At 37.7% G+C, this 15,370-nt stretch overlaps 1 protein-coding gene across 1 annotated transcript in view; it reads right to left on the bottom strand.

The window, feature by feature from the left end:
* Nucleotides 1–3,170: 3,170 nt before the first annotated feature.
* Nucleotides 3,171–15,370, bottom strand: part of PAFAH1B1 (platelet activating factor acetylhydrolase 1b regulatory subunit 1) — a 75,689-nt gene continuing 63,489 nt past the window's right edge. The window contains exons 6-11 of the mRNA XM_024735277.1: nucleotides 14,857–15,025; nucleotides 12,993–13,095; nucleotides 12,047–12,275; nucleotides 10,529–10,630; nucleotides 8,009–8,165; nucleotides 3,171–7,097 (exon numbers count right to left, since the gene is read on the bottom strand). Of these exons, the coding sequence (XP_024591045.1) occupies nucleotides 7,024–7,097; nucleotides 8,009–8,165; nucleotides 10,529–10,630; nucleotides 12,047–12,275; nucleotides 12,993–13,095; nucleotides 14,857–15,025 (834 nt within the window). The 3' untranslated portion in view covers nucleotides 3,171–7,023. The remainder of the gene's footprint in view (nucleotides 7,098–8,008; nucleotides 8,166–10,528; nucleotides 10,631–12,046; nucleotides 12,276–12,992; nucleotides 13,096–14,856; nucleotides 15,026–15,370) is intronic.

The following is a 15,370-nucleotide window of genomic DNA, read 5'->3' as shown; positions in this document are numbered from 1 at the left end:
CTCTTGATGGACACTTAGGTGGCTTCCGTGTCTTGGCTACTGTATTGTGCTGCTATGAACACTGGGGCGCATGTGTCTTTCTGGATTAGGGTTTTCTCCGGATATATGCCCGGGAGTGGGATTGCTGGATCACTATTTTTAGTTTTTTAAGGAACCTCCACACTGTTTTCCATAGTGGCTGTATCAATTTACATTCCCACCAACAGTGTAGGAGGGTTCTCTTTTCTCCACACCCTGTCCAGCATTTATTATTTGTAGTCTTTTTAATGATGGCCATTCTGACCAGTGTGAGGTGATACTACATTGTAGTTTTGATTTGCATTTCTCTAATAATTAGCAATGTTGAGCATCTTTTCATGTGCCTGTCGGCCATCTGCATGTATAGAAATGTCTATGTAGGTCTTCTGCCCATTCTTTGATTGGGTTGTTTTTTTTTTTGTAATTGAGTTGAATGAGCTGTTTGCATATTTTGGAAATTAAGCCCTTGTCGGTGGCATCATTTGCATTGTTAAATATGAATATTGAGAGAACTGTTAGACTTAGTTGAGGAATTCCTACATATCCTAAAGGTGAGAATAAGGTATCCTGATGTGGCCCGAGTATTTCCTGCCCCCCACCCCAACTCCCAGTATCTACACTAGCGATCAAACAAGGCATGCATGATCAGGACACCTTACAGAGGACAGGAGGGCCTCCTCAAATGGAAAGAAATACCCCCATTAAACAGGGAAATCCACTGATTAAAAAAAAGAACTCAGACACTGGGATGCAGGCCATTCAGGACACAGTTGCCCTGAGAATAGTCATTTCATATAGAATGAGTGAGGAGCCTTCCTATGTTGCAAGTGTGGGCAAGGTTAATTCTTATCCATTCCCAGCCTCTGCCCCATTCCTCATGGTCACCCCACAGTGGAGCTGGCAGTGTGGTGACAGAGAGGGGCTTGGGGATGGGATGAGGGTCTTTCCTGTATGGCTAAAAGTAGGTTAAATTATTGTTTCAGAGATGTCAGAAGGCCCTGCTTATACTTAAATAGCTAATTAGATGCTTAATACACGCAGAACCAGATAAGGGAAAGAGCTAGTGCATTTGGGTTCAGGTCCCAGCTCACTAATTAGCTTAATACCCTTGGCATATGACCTCACCTTAAGTGAGCCTGTTTTCTTGTCTGTAAAAATGTGCTAATATCCACCAGCAGGGGTTGTATGTGAGGAAGACGGTATGTTGAGAATAAGGGTGTTGGCTTGACAGGCATTCAGATGCTGGGTATTTTCCTTCCTTTAGTCCCTGCACCAGCCACTTTCATTTAAGAGGGCTGGTGACCAAGTGGGACTGATGACAAAATGGTGTTTTGTGAAAGTGATGGTTATTTATTATTATTTATTCTTGTTCAGAAGCAAACAGTGATCTCAAGACACTCTTAGGAGAGTGTTTGCATGATGTGTCTAAACAATTGCAGGAAAATGAAATCTTTTTTTAAATGCAGGTGGGGCAAAGTGCTGAATTTATTCATTTATAACATTCACTTTTAGAAGTTCGTGTTTCTGATATGATGGGGAAAAAATGCAGTGTTTCAGTTCAGCCTTTTCATTTACTGGATTTATGTATAAAAGATCTTGGAAAGGCAGTTACTTTGGTGTAAGAGAAAAATCCTTGCCCTTTGTCCCTGGATGTAACTATCCTGTATGTTTACATAAGAAATAATAAACTGGAGATGTGAGTGGAAGAAAAATATTCACAAAGGAACAAAACTCCGTGTATGAAACTGTTGGCGAAAGAGAGGTTTGAGTTCAAACCCCAGCTGGAGGGCCCCGGGACCAGTGACTTGTCTAAATTTTTGTCTTCGGTGAAAAGTTAGTTCATTTAGATCAGTGGTTCTCAAACTTGAGCCTGAATCAGAATCATCTGGATGGTTTGTTAAAACGGATTTGCTGGGTCCCACCCTGTGACAGATACAGCAGGTCTGAGCTAGAGCTCAAGGACTTGCATTTCTAATGAGCTCCCAGGTGATGCTGATGCTGGCACGGGGAGCACACTGAGAATGACTTTCCTAGAGGGTTCTGGTACGTCAGCAGTGGAGAATCGTCAAGTCTGCGGGCAAGACAAGTTCCACCAAAGACTAACAGGGATAGAGCTGTCTCACCCAGGATGCAGCACCATTTCTCCAAGTCTCCCATGTTCCAGTCCTTGTCCTACACCAGGGAAAGACGCAACCATGAGTCTTAGAAGGAAGCTTGATGTGTGTGACAAACCAACAGGTTTTGAAGAGCTAAGTGCACTTCTGGATAGTGATACTAAAGCTGGTAATCTCCACTCTCAGTGGTTCGGCTCATCATCTGGATCTCAGCCTAGGGGAAAAGAGGAGCCCTGCAAAGAAATGGAAAAGCTGCAAAATGCAGGAAACTAACTTCAAGCAAATTACCTTGGTGCTCTTGGCCCAGCTTCCTTCCCATTTAGAGGAGGGGGTGGGTAGAGAAGCTACCTTCTAAATGGCAGGATGACAGTTGGGCTGTAAGAAAAGAGCCACCACATCATTCAACTTGTCCTTTGCAGGAGACCTCACGGGTGCCCTAAAACACTTATGCATGCTAGCTGGTCAGTAGCCCAGGGATGAAAGGCAGGACATGGCCGACATATGTAAAGCACATAGAAAGCCGTGGGGCTTCTGGGAAAAGGGTGAAGATTCTTGGTACATTTCAACCAAAATTTTAAAAACAGTATTAATAATCTCCAAGAATCCAAGACCACTGGGCAGAATTAAAAGGCTCATTCATTAACAGAACAAAGGCAGTTAGGGTCACTTCTCCCCGGGGCCCTGAGGCTGTAAAAGATCCTTCCTTGGCCTCAGCTGTAGTCACTGTCAGAAAGGGCTGCTGGAGGGCAGGGTGGAGCCTTGGAAAACAGTCTGGAGCTGCCTGACCCAGTGCGTTGTGCAGGCCCCTCAGGCAAGAACCCCTGCAGCTATGCTCCTAGTTCCCTCCAAGGAAGCAAGACAGCAAAGGCAGTGCTGGCCCTGCCCTGAAGAAAGGCCTTCCATCCAGGCCCTGCTAGCAACTTGCATATCTTATTCTCCATATGACTGGTGCTGAACACAACCCTGCTTCCTATTAGGACTCAGTTTGAAAGGTTTTAAATCTGTGCACAAAAAGACTGAAAAAAAAAAAAAACCACATCGTTTTATAGGCATTTAATAGTTTACCAATTGGTACAATAGGATTTTTTTAATATGCAGAAAACATGAATAAATCTTGTTTTACACAGTCTGAGAGCAACAAATCTTACTGTAAAACACAAGAGCAATATTATATACATTCCTTTACTGATTTTTTTAAAATTGTGTCAATATCTTCAGTTAACTCTTATAATCTGGGGAACTGTTTTCTCCAATCACCACCTCTGTAACTGTTCGTATGAAATCAACGTTCGCCTTCATGTCAGTGTCAGGATCAACTTCTAACTCGAAGATTGTGTGTTTTGTTTCTACCATCTTCAGAGTGAGCTTTAGGGATGCTTGAAGGATAGGCAGGACAAGAAAGCAGCCACTTACATGATATAGTGGAAAGATAAAAAGGCCAGTTCGGTCCAGTCGTGACTTGTAAATCCAGCTTGCCCTCCCCCTCCCCCACTGAAAAAAACCAAAACCTTTTTCACCGATTTCGTACATGTTGCTTCTCTACCAGGCGATTCTTCTTTGCATCATCTAGGTTAGTTAACACACTGGACTTATATACAGCTGGACAGAGAGGAACCATTTTAAGTGCCTTTTCCTTCAACAATTTTATCTTCAGTTGCTTAAGGATTATCAAGCCACCACTGTCAACAAAACAAAATATCCTTTACTTCTAAATAGTTTTTCTTTAAATAAATTAAAAAAAAAACTATTTAATGAGTGATATTATCTGGAAGTTCACATAGAAACAGAAAGAGGCAAACAGGAGAGCAGGGCACTGACAGTAAGGAGACTGGGCTTGGTGATCTAGAGCCAAAGCTTCCGAAGGCTACAGCGAGCGCCCACAGCCCTGACGACGTGCTAACACTAGTGAGTTTTAGAGCAGTGCTCTGGGCACACCATTGGTCACACCACAATGGACAAAACAGGACAGTCTCAGTCTCCTAAAGTGCAAGAGGCCATGTCAAAAAGCAACTATTCTCCAACCCATGTCTAAACCAGTTTCCGTGGCTTGCACTTTCAAGAGTGCAGCTAGGACTTCTTGGGCACGTTGTATTAGGGTGGCAATGGAATGTCTGTTTTCACACACACAAAAGGTCAATCATCATCTGAGGATGCAATTCTACCAGCTTTTTATTTCTTAAGTAAGTGGCCAATTTGATTGAGACAGTGACAAAGCAGCAGTGAACCTCTAAACCAATCAATAAATTCCTCTACTTACAATCCAAACCAGTAACCTCATCATTGTACTTATCCCAGGCAAGGCACAGGGTTAGACAGCAGACAGAGAAAACGCAGGAAACAGGAAGAAAGGGCATCAACAGGGCAGTGTCAAACAACAGTGCAGGAAACCTCTGCAAATCTGCTTCCGGATTGTGGATGGATCACTCTCCCCACCCCCTTCATTATTCAAACAGGGCTCGTTACACTTGGATCCAGTTGAGGACCATCCCTGAGATTCAACGTTCGCTGCTTCGTAAATGGAGGATGTCTGGTAACTCAACTAAGCAGCAGGCTGTGGCAATCTCCCAATAAGGATGACTGTTTACAGAGTGATAGCTTCTCCTTGTCAGTGGAAGTCACTGCAGGCCGCAGGGAAAACCCAGCGACAGTGGCTTTGTTTCCTCCTAAATCGGTACCATTTTTTTCCTTTATTGTTCGTATCTAGGAGTGATTTCTAGATGTTGTGGCTTACCCTTAAACAATTCGTGTTGCTACATGCTAAAAATGAATTAAAATACAAGACATTTATACATGTACAAACAAATGTTAAAGATGCACCATTTCTATGTATTTATATTTCTTAAAATAGGACAGGAAATAGCAGCAAACAAGAACAAAGATATCTTCCATAGCTTCTGTAGAAAAATCCAGTCAGAACAGCTAAGGGGAAACAAAAAAAGACTTCTTAATGTGAGCAGGGTTGTGAGGCAATATTGTCCTGAAAGTTATTCTACTGTATTTAAGAAATTAGCTTAAGTTGTAATTTTTGTCCTCAAAAATAGCCATTAGTTTTCAAAACACTTCCTTCCAGAGACATCTCTCAGGAATTATTAAAAACAAACAAGCAAACAAAAAGACAAAAGCTAGACATAAGGCTGCTTCTAGTAAATATATGGCCTGTTCTCTGTGTGTGTATCCACAGGACATTAACTCTAACCCTTTGTCTTTTTCAGGAACCAAATTTCCACTGAATACTAAAAGGGATATTTTTTTAAAAAATCACATATTACACAAATGAATAAATGCAATCCAGGATAAATTTCTTTGTTAAACTATCTTTGTTATTTCATTGTTCTGTTAACTTTTCAAATGACCTTCTTTAAAAAAATGTTGGTTAGCTAAGCAATGGGATTATTTATTAATAATCTGCAAGGGAATATTGTTTTCAAAGTCATAGATAAAAATTTTCTTAAACCTACTTGTAGTAACTTTGGACCACAATATACAGTATATCAGGGATGTGTAAAATGCTCAACAGCCAAACTGGGGGTGGAGGTGGCGGATAACGGAAGTGATTTTCCTTTAGCTGGGAAAAATTCCCACAGAGTCAGACCTGGTTTTCAGAAGCGTTAGGATCAAAAAGGATTTGTTCTAAAGCATGGTATTCCACAGCAAGATTTATTCTATTTATATGTTTTAGCACTTCTTCAAAAACCCAGGACCCAAGGACATGGAGGTTGTATGTGTGTGATATACATACATATACAGACTTATCCACTTATAGATAGGCCCATATACTCATAAACATTTATACATAAACAAAAGGTGAAAACACAGTACATTTTTATGCACGCTCCATTAAACCCTGTCTTTTTATAAACTTGTAAGTTAAACACAGTTCAAATCGATATCAGATTCATGTTGAAAAACAAACTGCTGTATTTCTCCCACTCCCTTAAAATGGGCAACATAACCTTTTCAATGTTTCTTTGTCATTATGTTATGCACATTGCACATCCCTAAAAAACATCAAAAACAAATAGTGATTTGTACCATGACACACTCAATGGGAAGATTAAACTCTACTTGGAAGTCACATCACTACACAGTCTAACAGTATGGAGAATACAACTAGAAGTGTGTCTAGTGTGGAAAACAGAAGCTTAGAGTATTACAGTGTTTTTTGAACCTGTTTACAAAGCATTAAGACCCAAATGAAATAAATGATTTGTTATTAGCTGCTGAGATTTTTCTTATTTCAGATTTACAGTCATTTTCTTACATAAATATACCATTAGCCTTTGCTTGATAGGCTGCCAAAACAAATGTATCCTACTGATTTGGCAAATGTGTCATGACAAAAATTCCAATGTGTAATCCCCATTAATTACGTAGATGGTTCAGAAGATTCTGAATTGTAGCCTTATTATCTAACATCCTTAAAGAAGATTTATTAAGCACACTTAAGTGATGTTACATAGATACACATTTCAGAAAAAGCCCTAATAACCACCACTTTCCCCCAAATGAGGCCATCAAGTCAGGCACCAACAGACAGCAGAAAGGAAAACAGGAATTAATAATCCAACATAAAACGACACTGTCAACTATTCAGTTTAGTGCCCTAGTTCAATTTATTCAACTTCTGCCTTCTTAGGCCTGGTGTGACCAATGCCAGCCCAGGTTTTTAAACCCTATGGTACTTCTAGACAACGTATGTAAATTTACAGTATACAATTTGGATTCACCATGCATGAATACTTTGTGTGTAACATTTAATAAGCTCAATCTACATCCAGAATAATTTACATGAAAGGACAATATTTATTTAAACAGAGCTCAATGGGGTAACCATGGTATCATCAGAGTGCATCCAGAGGAAACAAGGGAGGAGGGGCCAAATGAAACTCAATCAACGGCACTCCCACACCTTTACTGTTTGATCTACACTGCCAGTAACCACATATGGTGCCGTCTTATGGAAATCTGAAAGAAAAAGAGAAGGCTTATTTTAAAATCAGACTGAGCCAGATACAACTTTTAATAAGCCACAAAATAAGCACATCCAAGTGCCAGGAATACTCATTCTTTTTCTCTACACAGCCACACATCTACCCCTAGCAGGTATATCAAGCTTATCAACTAGGTGAGGGAAGCTGAGCCTTCATGATTATATCCTGTACTACTAACACCCTAAAAAAATACTTCCCCCACTATCCTCATCCCAACTGAGGCTGAATGAACACTGAATTCTAACAACAAGGACAGCCTCAATGTATCCATTTATTGAACACTTACTGTGTTCTAGGCTTAGTACTAATGCTTTATATTCACATTTGATCCTTCTAATGACCCTGTAAGGTTAAGCATTAGCCCTATTCTACTGAGGCTTTACCTTCATTATTAGATCCATCATACCCTAGTGTATTGTATTTTACTTTATTCACATCTTAAATTCTAGATTCAGGTCCAGATGATACTGAGGATGTTTATTAAGTGTAAATACAGTTCCCTGAGTTTACAATAGTATATATCTGCCAGAGTAAAAAGGTTGAGTAAGAGTTCCTCTGAGAAACTTACAAACTAGTAGGGAAGAAAAATTACCCATCAGAGTGCTCAGTAAGCATCCTCTTCATAATTCTAGCTTCCAAACCAATGTTGTGCAATGGAGAAAATAATTTTTTTTTATTATAAGGCTGATGATGGAAAGAGAGAGTTAAGAAAGGAGAATTTAAAACAAATGGCAGGAATCCATAAGGTTTTTAACCTGTCTTCTCTATTCTGCCCTGAAAGAACATGTTCATTTCTTACCTGGAAACATCCACATGGTTACATAAAACTGTTAGGTCTGGCACCCCAAAACCTAACTGCTCAGAAACCTCGTAACTTGTACATACCCAAGGAGGTAACAAAGTGTTCATGCGCGTTGAGGGTCTTCATGCATCGCTTGTTCTTGTAATCCCACACACGCAGGGTCTTGTCATCAGCGCAACTCAAGATAAACTTCCCCCCAGAATGGAACAGAACTCCACGTACCCAGTTATCATGACCCACCTTAAAAACAAAGAGGTATTTGACTTAATAAAGGGATAAATAATTTAAAAAGCATCTATGAAAACAGCAAGTCATTACTCAAAGTGGATTGGAACTACATACACTAAAAACGTCAATGCCAAAAAAGACAAAAGGGGGAAAAAGTCTAAGGAATTCTAGGTTAAAGGAAAGTGGAAACTAACAATATATGACCAGTAAATGCAACATATAATACTTGATTGGCTCCTGGACAGAGGCTAAAATAAAGTTATAAAGGACACTACTGGGGTAAATGGAGAAAATTTAAACATGTAGTGTATAAATGTTAAATTTCTTCAGTGTGGTAATTTTATTATAGTTATACAGAATACCCCTTGTTTTTAGGAGATACATGTTAAAATATCTGGGGTCAAGTGTCATGATGTCTACAAGTAACTTTCAAACTGTTCAACAAAATCTACATATACACACACAGAGAAAAGAAAATGTTGACAACTGGCGACTCTAGGTGAAGGATATATAGGTATTTACTGCATATCTTGATTCATCCATTCATCTATCTATATCCCCTGTCCAGCAGTTTCATTTCTTGCAATCAATCCTAAGAAATAATTAAGAATGTGTCTAGATGACTTGGTTAACGAAGACGTTCAGCAAAGCACTGTATGTAATAAGTGTATCTGATGATATGAGCAACTGCCACATACCTTCTAAATTAGAAGTCTGCTGCAAAGCAGTACGTACGGTATACCATTTTTACATAGAAAACCCCCCACCATATTCATCTACATAGTAATTTAAGAAAAAGGTTTAGAACTGCACAGTCCAACAGGATAGCCATTAGTCACGTGTGGCTATTTAAATATAAACTAAAATTAAATACAATCAACAATTCAGTCCTTCAGTCTCTAGCCACATTTCAAGAGCTCAACAGCTGCCCGTGGCTAGTCGCTACCATGCTGGATAGTGTAGACACAGAATATCATCACAGAAAGCTCTACTGGACAGCTCTAGTCTACGAAAATACACTTGGTAGGTATTATTAGGTATGGTAAAGTGATCTGAGGGTGATTTTTATTTTCTTTTAACTTTTCTGTTTATTTCTCAAATTTTCTAAAATGTAAATAGTTATATTGCTTTTGTAAAAGAACCTCCCTCCCAAAGAGCTAAACAAAGAAAAAGAAAAGAGACAACCAAGGTGACGTATCTTTTGCCTTGGTTTACTTTTTTTGCCTTTGCCCTTACTTAAAAAAATACTTTGTTGGGCTTCCCTGGTAGCACAGTGGTTGAGAGTCCGCCTGCCAACGCAGGGGACACGGGAAGATCCCACGTGCCGTGGAGCAGCTGGGCCCGTGAGCCATGGCCGCTGAGCCTGCGCTCCGCAACAGGAGAGGCCACAACAGTGAGAGGCCCGCGTACCGCTACAAAACAAAACAAAAACTTTGTTATCTGTAAAAGCCACCAATCACTGGAGTTGTAGAAGCTTCAACAAAAATCAAATCACATTTCTTGTGGCCACACCAAAATAAAGCAGAGAAAAGAATCCTCCTTCAGTTGAAAAACAGGAGCCAGAAACCTCCAGGGAAATTAATGGTGACCTGTGTTGTTACAGAAGAGAGCACGTGCTTTCTGATTTTTAAATGTAGATCATGTTTTCTAACAGCAACATAGTATACCTGAACTCAGCTCAGAAAACTAAGAGGAGAGTTTAATTTTCTAATCAGTTCTTGATGATACTTCCATATGTGTCTATCATATGCTACAGAGAGACAATCACTTCAAGGTATGATTAGCACTTAAAGAATCTCTAAACCAACATGGATACCAAATTAGAAAAACTGCTACTGGATTAATGTCCACAGATCCCCTACTATCATTTATATATCCTCATACTAAAATCTAGATGAAATAGGCTCCTAAATGAAATAAACATTTCCAAGTCATAAAGCTAACACCATTAATGTCAGAATGTAAACCAAATGAACTCCAACATGCAAATATATAGGTAATAATTAGAAGGATTCATATTAAAATTAAATATAATGAAATCGAAAAGCAAACAGCTTCAAAAAATGAATGAGTCTGTAATATTACTGTTTCCCCTCCTCAGGAGATGTCACATGATTTTTAGAGGTACAGTGGCTAGACTCTCCCTCCTAGCACTGACTGGCTTTGCAGACCCTTTGTATAACATAATATTCTACAGGAATGACCTCCATATCACTGCAACCATGGACTTAACGACAAGAAGTCTATTTATAAAGAAGTTATTTTAAAACCTCAAATAATTCAGATTATTTAATAAGATATCACAAGGCATCTGACCCAAAAAGATATGCACACAGTAAAAATGCGAAAGCAGCAGTAAGATGATGCAAACTTACAAGGGTCATAAGGCACATGCCAGTACTGACGTCCCACATCTTGATAGTCTTGTCTCTGGATCCAGACAGTAAGAATGGTCCAGGCTTGCCACTTTTTTTAGTCTACAGAAAACATATAAAAATTAAGTTTCCCAGGCAAGAAGTTAGGTAAGGACTTTAAATGACAACTACCTAGCAATGATCTATATTTCTAATTTGGTAAAAACCATTTTCTGACAGTAATAAAAATTGTATCTATTCAAGGTATATATACAACTTCATGCTCTGAGACATGTATGCGCTGTAGAATGGTTACTATAATCAAGCTAATTAAGGTAAACATCGCCTCACAAAACTACGTTTGTGTGTGATGAGAACACTGAAGATCTACCCGCTTAGCAAATTTCAAGTATACAATACAGTACTGTTAACTTTAGTCACCATGCTGTGTGTACATCAGATACCCAGGACTTATTCATCTTGTTTTTCTCTACTGAAATACAGAAGTCTTTTGACATACCTAGGTTACACAGGAAGGACCTAGATAATATAAAAGTAGAAAATTTCCACTTAGATTAGGATTCAGTTTCTACAACACCAATGGATGGTAAATTTACTGCTCAAGACTTCTGTAATCACAAACAATTTAAGAACTATTTAATTTATCCTTTATATAAAGTCCAACCACAACGAATTTATGACATATGGTACATAAACACCACCAGGTGGCAGTAAAAAAAAAAAAAAATCTGAAAATGCAACCAAGCCAGCCAACTAGAAAGAGATTACAATAGAAGATTCATTTTGAAAAATAATTGGGGGGTGGAGGGATGGGGAATCCTCCTTCATTTATTAAAATGTAATTTAAAAAAACCCATGATAGGAACGTCTCTATAAAAAAGAAATGTGAAAGAAAGAAAAAAAAAGAAATGTGGTCAATTTTGGCTCATACAACTTATTCACAGAATTAATTATTCTGTAATTTTAAGGTAATAATTACAAAGAATGAAATCATGAAGAGCACAAATTAAGAATCATGAAAAAATAACTCCAGATTCAGCTAGTGTTTCTAATGATCAAGAGTATCAGAGGCCTCCATATAAAATATTCATTTAAAACAAATATTTAAATGCTGAACTGCATTTCACCATAAATTTATAAATAAAATAATTATGTTCATTAAGGAACACTATTCTTCTAAAAGATAACTTAAACCTCTCCCATAAGTTTTATTTTTTGCATTGGTATACTCTTATAACAATGACATTTCTGACTAATTTAAATGACCACTTTTACTCTTCAGGAGAACCCCCATCCCAGCACACATCAAGGGTCAGCTGACAGCAACAGTAACCACTAGTTAAAAAATATAAACACATCTATCTGCAAGTTGGAACAGTAAAGAGTTTCAAGATTCAGAATTCTGGGATGCAGATTTTTAAATGCATTAATGGCATGAAATAGAGAATCAGGAAGGTTATTTAAAGTTCTGAGATACTAGCAACAAAATCATGACATAACATATAAATCATACAGTACCTCAGATCCTGTCGCTTCAGAGATGCAAGAATAGGAGCTTTCTGGAGCCCAGGAAATGCATTCTACCACATGCTCATGTTCTCGAAGCTCAGCCTTGCATTCCTTTGTTGCTACGACCCACACGCGCACAGTCTGGTCGTTGGAACAACTGGCTATCAGAGTGCCGTCTTGATTTGGCCGCACCATACGTACCCATTCTCTGTGTCCTGTGAATGTCTTCACACAGTAGCTATCAAAATAAGTAATAGTTTGCATCGTGAATGGCAATCATTGGGACCCTTCCCAGAAGTGATACAAAACTAGCTATGCACTGGAATGAAGAGAATGGCATCATATGCAAGTCAACAGAATACACATACATTCCTGGTTAATAAAAGATGGGGACAGGCTGGAAAGTCAAACATCAGTTAAAATAAGCTGATGGAAGTATCATTAAGGAGCTAACCAAATCAAAATCTACAAGGTAAAAAATAGAGAGAAATAAAATCTTTTAACTAAGCACACACAGTAAACCTAACAAAAATATTTCTAGCCATGTTGGGGAAAAGGCATGCTCTTACTAATCTGGACAAAACCAGTAGGTTAAGTAAGGTTTTATTATAACAATCATGTAATTCTAAGCACAACCAAATTAAGCCTAATAGGGGCATACCTGCACAAATGTTATTTACATTTTAATTCAACCCAGAGAGATAACCTAAAAGAAGACCACAGAGAAAATAAGCCATCACACAGAAAATGGCTCTCAAGGATATAGTTTCTTTCATAATTTCTGTTCCTTTTGGATAGACATTTAGAGATTGAAACTTAAGTTTTAAAATATAACTGTCATGGTGATCATTCTGGGTTACAGCCAAATTTACTGGAACAATCAGAATATAATTGTGGGTTTTTTTGTTGAATATTATCTCTTTAAGCTGACGCCTTTTCAACTAAATCTACTCACCCAGTTTGCACTTCCCACATTTTTATAGTTTTATCCCTTGAGGCAGATACTATATGATCTCCATTGGGCATGATGGCTACTGAAGAAACATTGTGGTCATGGCCTAAAACACAAAACACAGTAACATATTAAGTAATATATCATCAACAGCAATTAAACCTCAGTTCACCTGAGATTTCATCATGGGATTTCAAATATCACAGCAACTTTAAATACAATGGAGTTTTATATAAATTTGATAAGAAACCTGGATTTACACAAAAAAAGTTAAGGGATTAATAACAATAAAATAATCCACAATGAAACAAGCAGCCAGCTCAATTTATAATTACATTTCAACCTGTACAACTGTTTTAAAATCACAGGGAATCAGTATCATCAGCATTTGAATATATTAACACACTGAATGTTTATGAACACTAAAAAAAAAAATTTTCTATGGTTGTTATTCTAAGATATAAGATAGAAATAAGATTTACAGAGATGAACAGAATGGATAAGAAAAATGGGGATTTGGTTCCATATTTAAAATAGTTGTTAAAAATTATTTTTGTTGTTGTTGATATTCATAGGGGTAAAAAAAATAAAATGCATTATTCACAATGCTAGTTAGCTATCCTTTGCAAAAAAGCCTCAGAGAATCCTTATAAGTATCACATTATTTTAAGGAACATAAAAGAACTCTTTAAGTTAGAGCAATAAGATACAGGCTACTTAAAGAAACAAATACAGATTTTACAAAAGGATTCAATAGAACTCCCTTGATCTGTAAGCTTCCCTAAGGCACTTAATTTGGGGGAGTGGGGCGGGGAAGCATACCATTCAAATTACACCATCTGTGTAGTCACACAGCTTACTCAAGTGCTAATGTCACTGGATAATAATTTAAAAAAATTTTTTATTAACACAGTATGTGTTCCTTAAATAAAACCCAAACATTCATATTTCAACATGTTTAAAAAAACAACAAAAATCCTTATCTAGTGAGCACCTCCTAAGTACCAGGTACTAAATCAGATGATTTGAGTATACAATCTCATTTTATCCTCACAACAACCCTATGACTTCAATTCTTAATTCAATACTTAAGTATTATTCATCTTATAGATTAGAGCTTACAATTTCCTAATGCCGTTAAGTAAACAAGTAGGAATCGGAACCCAGATATCTGATTCCAAAGCCCATGCTCTTTCCATAAAGCCAAACTGCTTCAGAAAACAGTCTCCATGACAAGGGCTGGGAAAACAACTTAACAATGAGACTATAGTATATGTGGAATATTAAAAAGTAAGCAAAGGAATATGGGTTCCAGCTTTTACTACATCTACTCTGACTTCAGTTTCCCAACTGCAAAAAATGAGAAACAACAATAAAACAACCCCAATAAATTCATTTTCTCTTCTTCTCAAGAACACATAGATGTCCTAGCAGTTTTTCTCATTCAAAAATATTTGTGAAAACAAGTATTTTATAACCACTAAGAGATACTTAAAACCTCATAACAGAAAACAACTCTCAATTACCATGATTATCCATGGACTATCTACATCATATGCTCCTCCACTACAGACAATAAGAATTGAATGTAGGGACCCAGTTGATTGCATGACTGATTTGACCAATAAAAGAGTGATGTGAGTAACAAAACAAACAAACAAAAAACACAGTCTGTTCTAGAACCATTAAGATTTCTGTGTTTGACTACTGTTAACACTGTAAAATTAAAACCCAGTAAAGAGTAAAAAAAAAAAAAAAAAAAAAAGAATGGAATGTAGGAAACTTGCACACTGTTAGAAAACATTATCCTTCTCTCTGGAATACCATGTTAGAAACTAATATCAAAATGCTATCCTCCACCTCTTACCATGCATGGTTCTGATGCATTCGAAGCCCTGAAAATCCCATAGTTTAATGGTCATATCCGCAGAACATGAAGCCAGAAGCTTGCCACTATGGTCGAATGAAATATCCTGTACAGAGTCTGTATGCCCCTTAAGAGTTCGTTCAAAATCTCCAGTCTCATAATCCCACACCTGTCAAGTGAACAGAAAATTGGTTAGCATCGTATCACTGCTTTCTCAGTTCACATCTGCACTCGGCAGGCCAGTCTGGCACTATACTGACTAAACAAGTAACAAAGGGTAACTCTCTTAGAAACAGCACATCTTCAAGTATAAATTGGACTCTTCTCTATAGAGAAAATCGACTATTAAATAGACCTCTAAAACCACATTTACTAAGCATCTACCATATATCTAACCATGCTAGTGATTAGGTATATAATGCAACAGGACAGAGTCCCATCCCAGTCTGACAGCAGGCAACAGACATGTTAAAAAGTAAATATAAGTACCGGAAAAAAAAAAAAAAAAAAAAAA

Source organism: Neophocaena asiaeorientalis, unplaced genomic scaffold (genome assembly GCF_003031525.2).
Source record: "Neophocaena asiaeorientalis asiaeorientalis breed wild unplaced genomic scaffold, Neophocaena_asiaeorientalis_V1.1 scaffold129, whole genome shotgun sequence".
NCBI lineage: Eukaryota > Metazoa > Chordata > Mammalia > Artiodactyla > Phocoenidae > Neophocaena > Neophocaena asiaeorientalis.
This window is presented reverse-complemented; position numbering and strand designations above follow the sequence as displayed.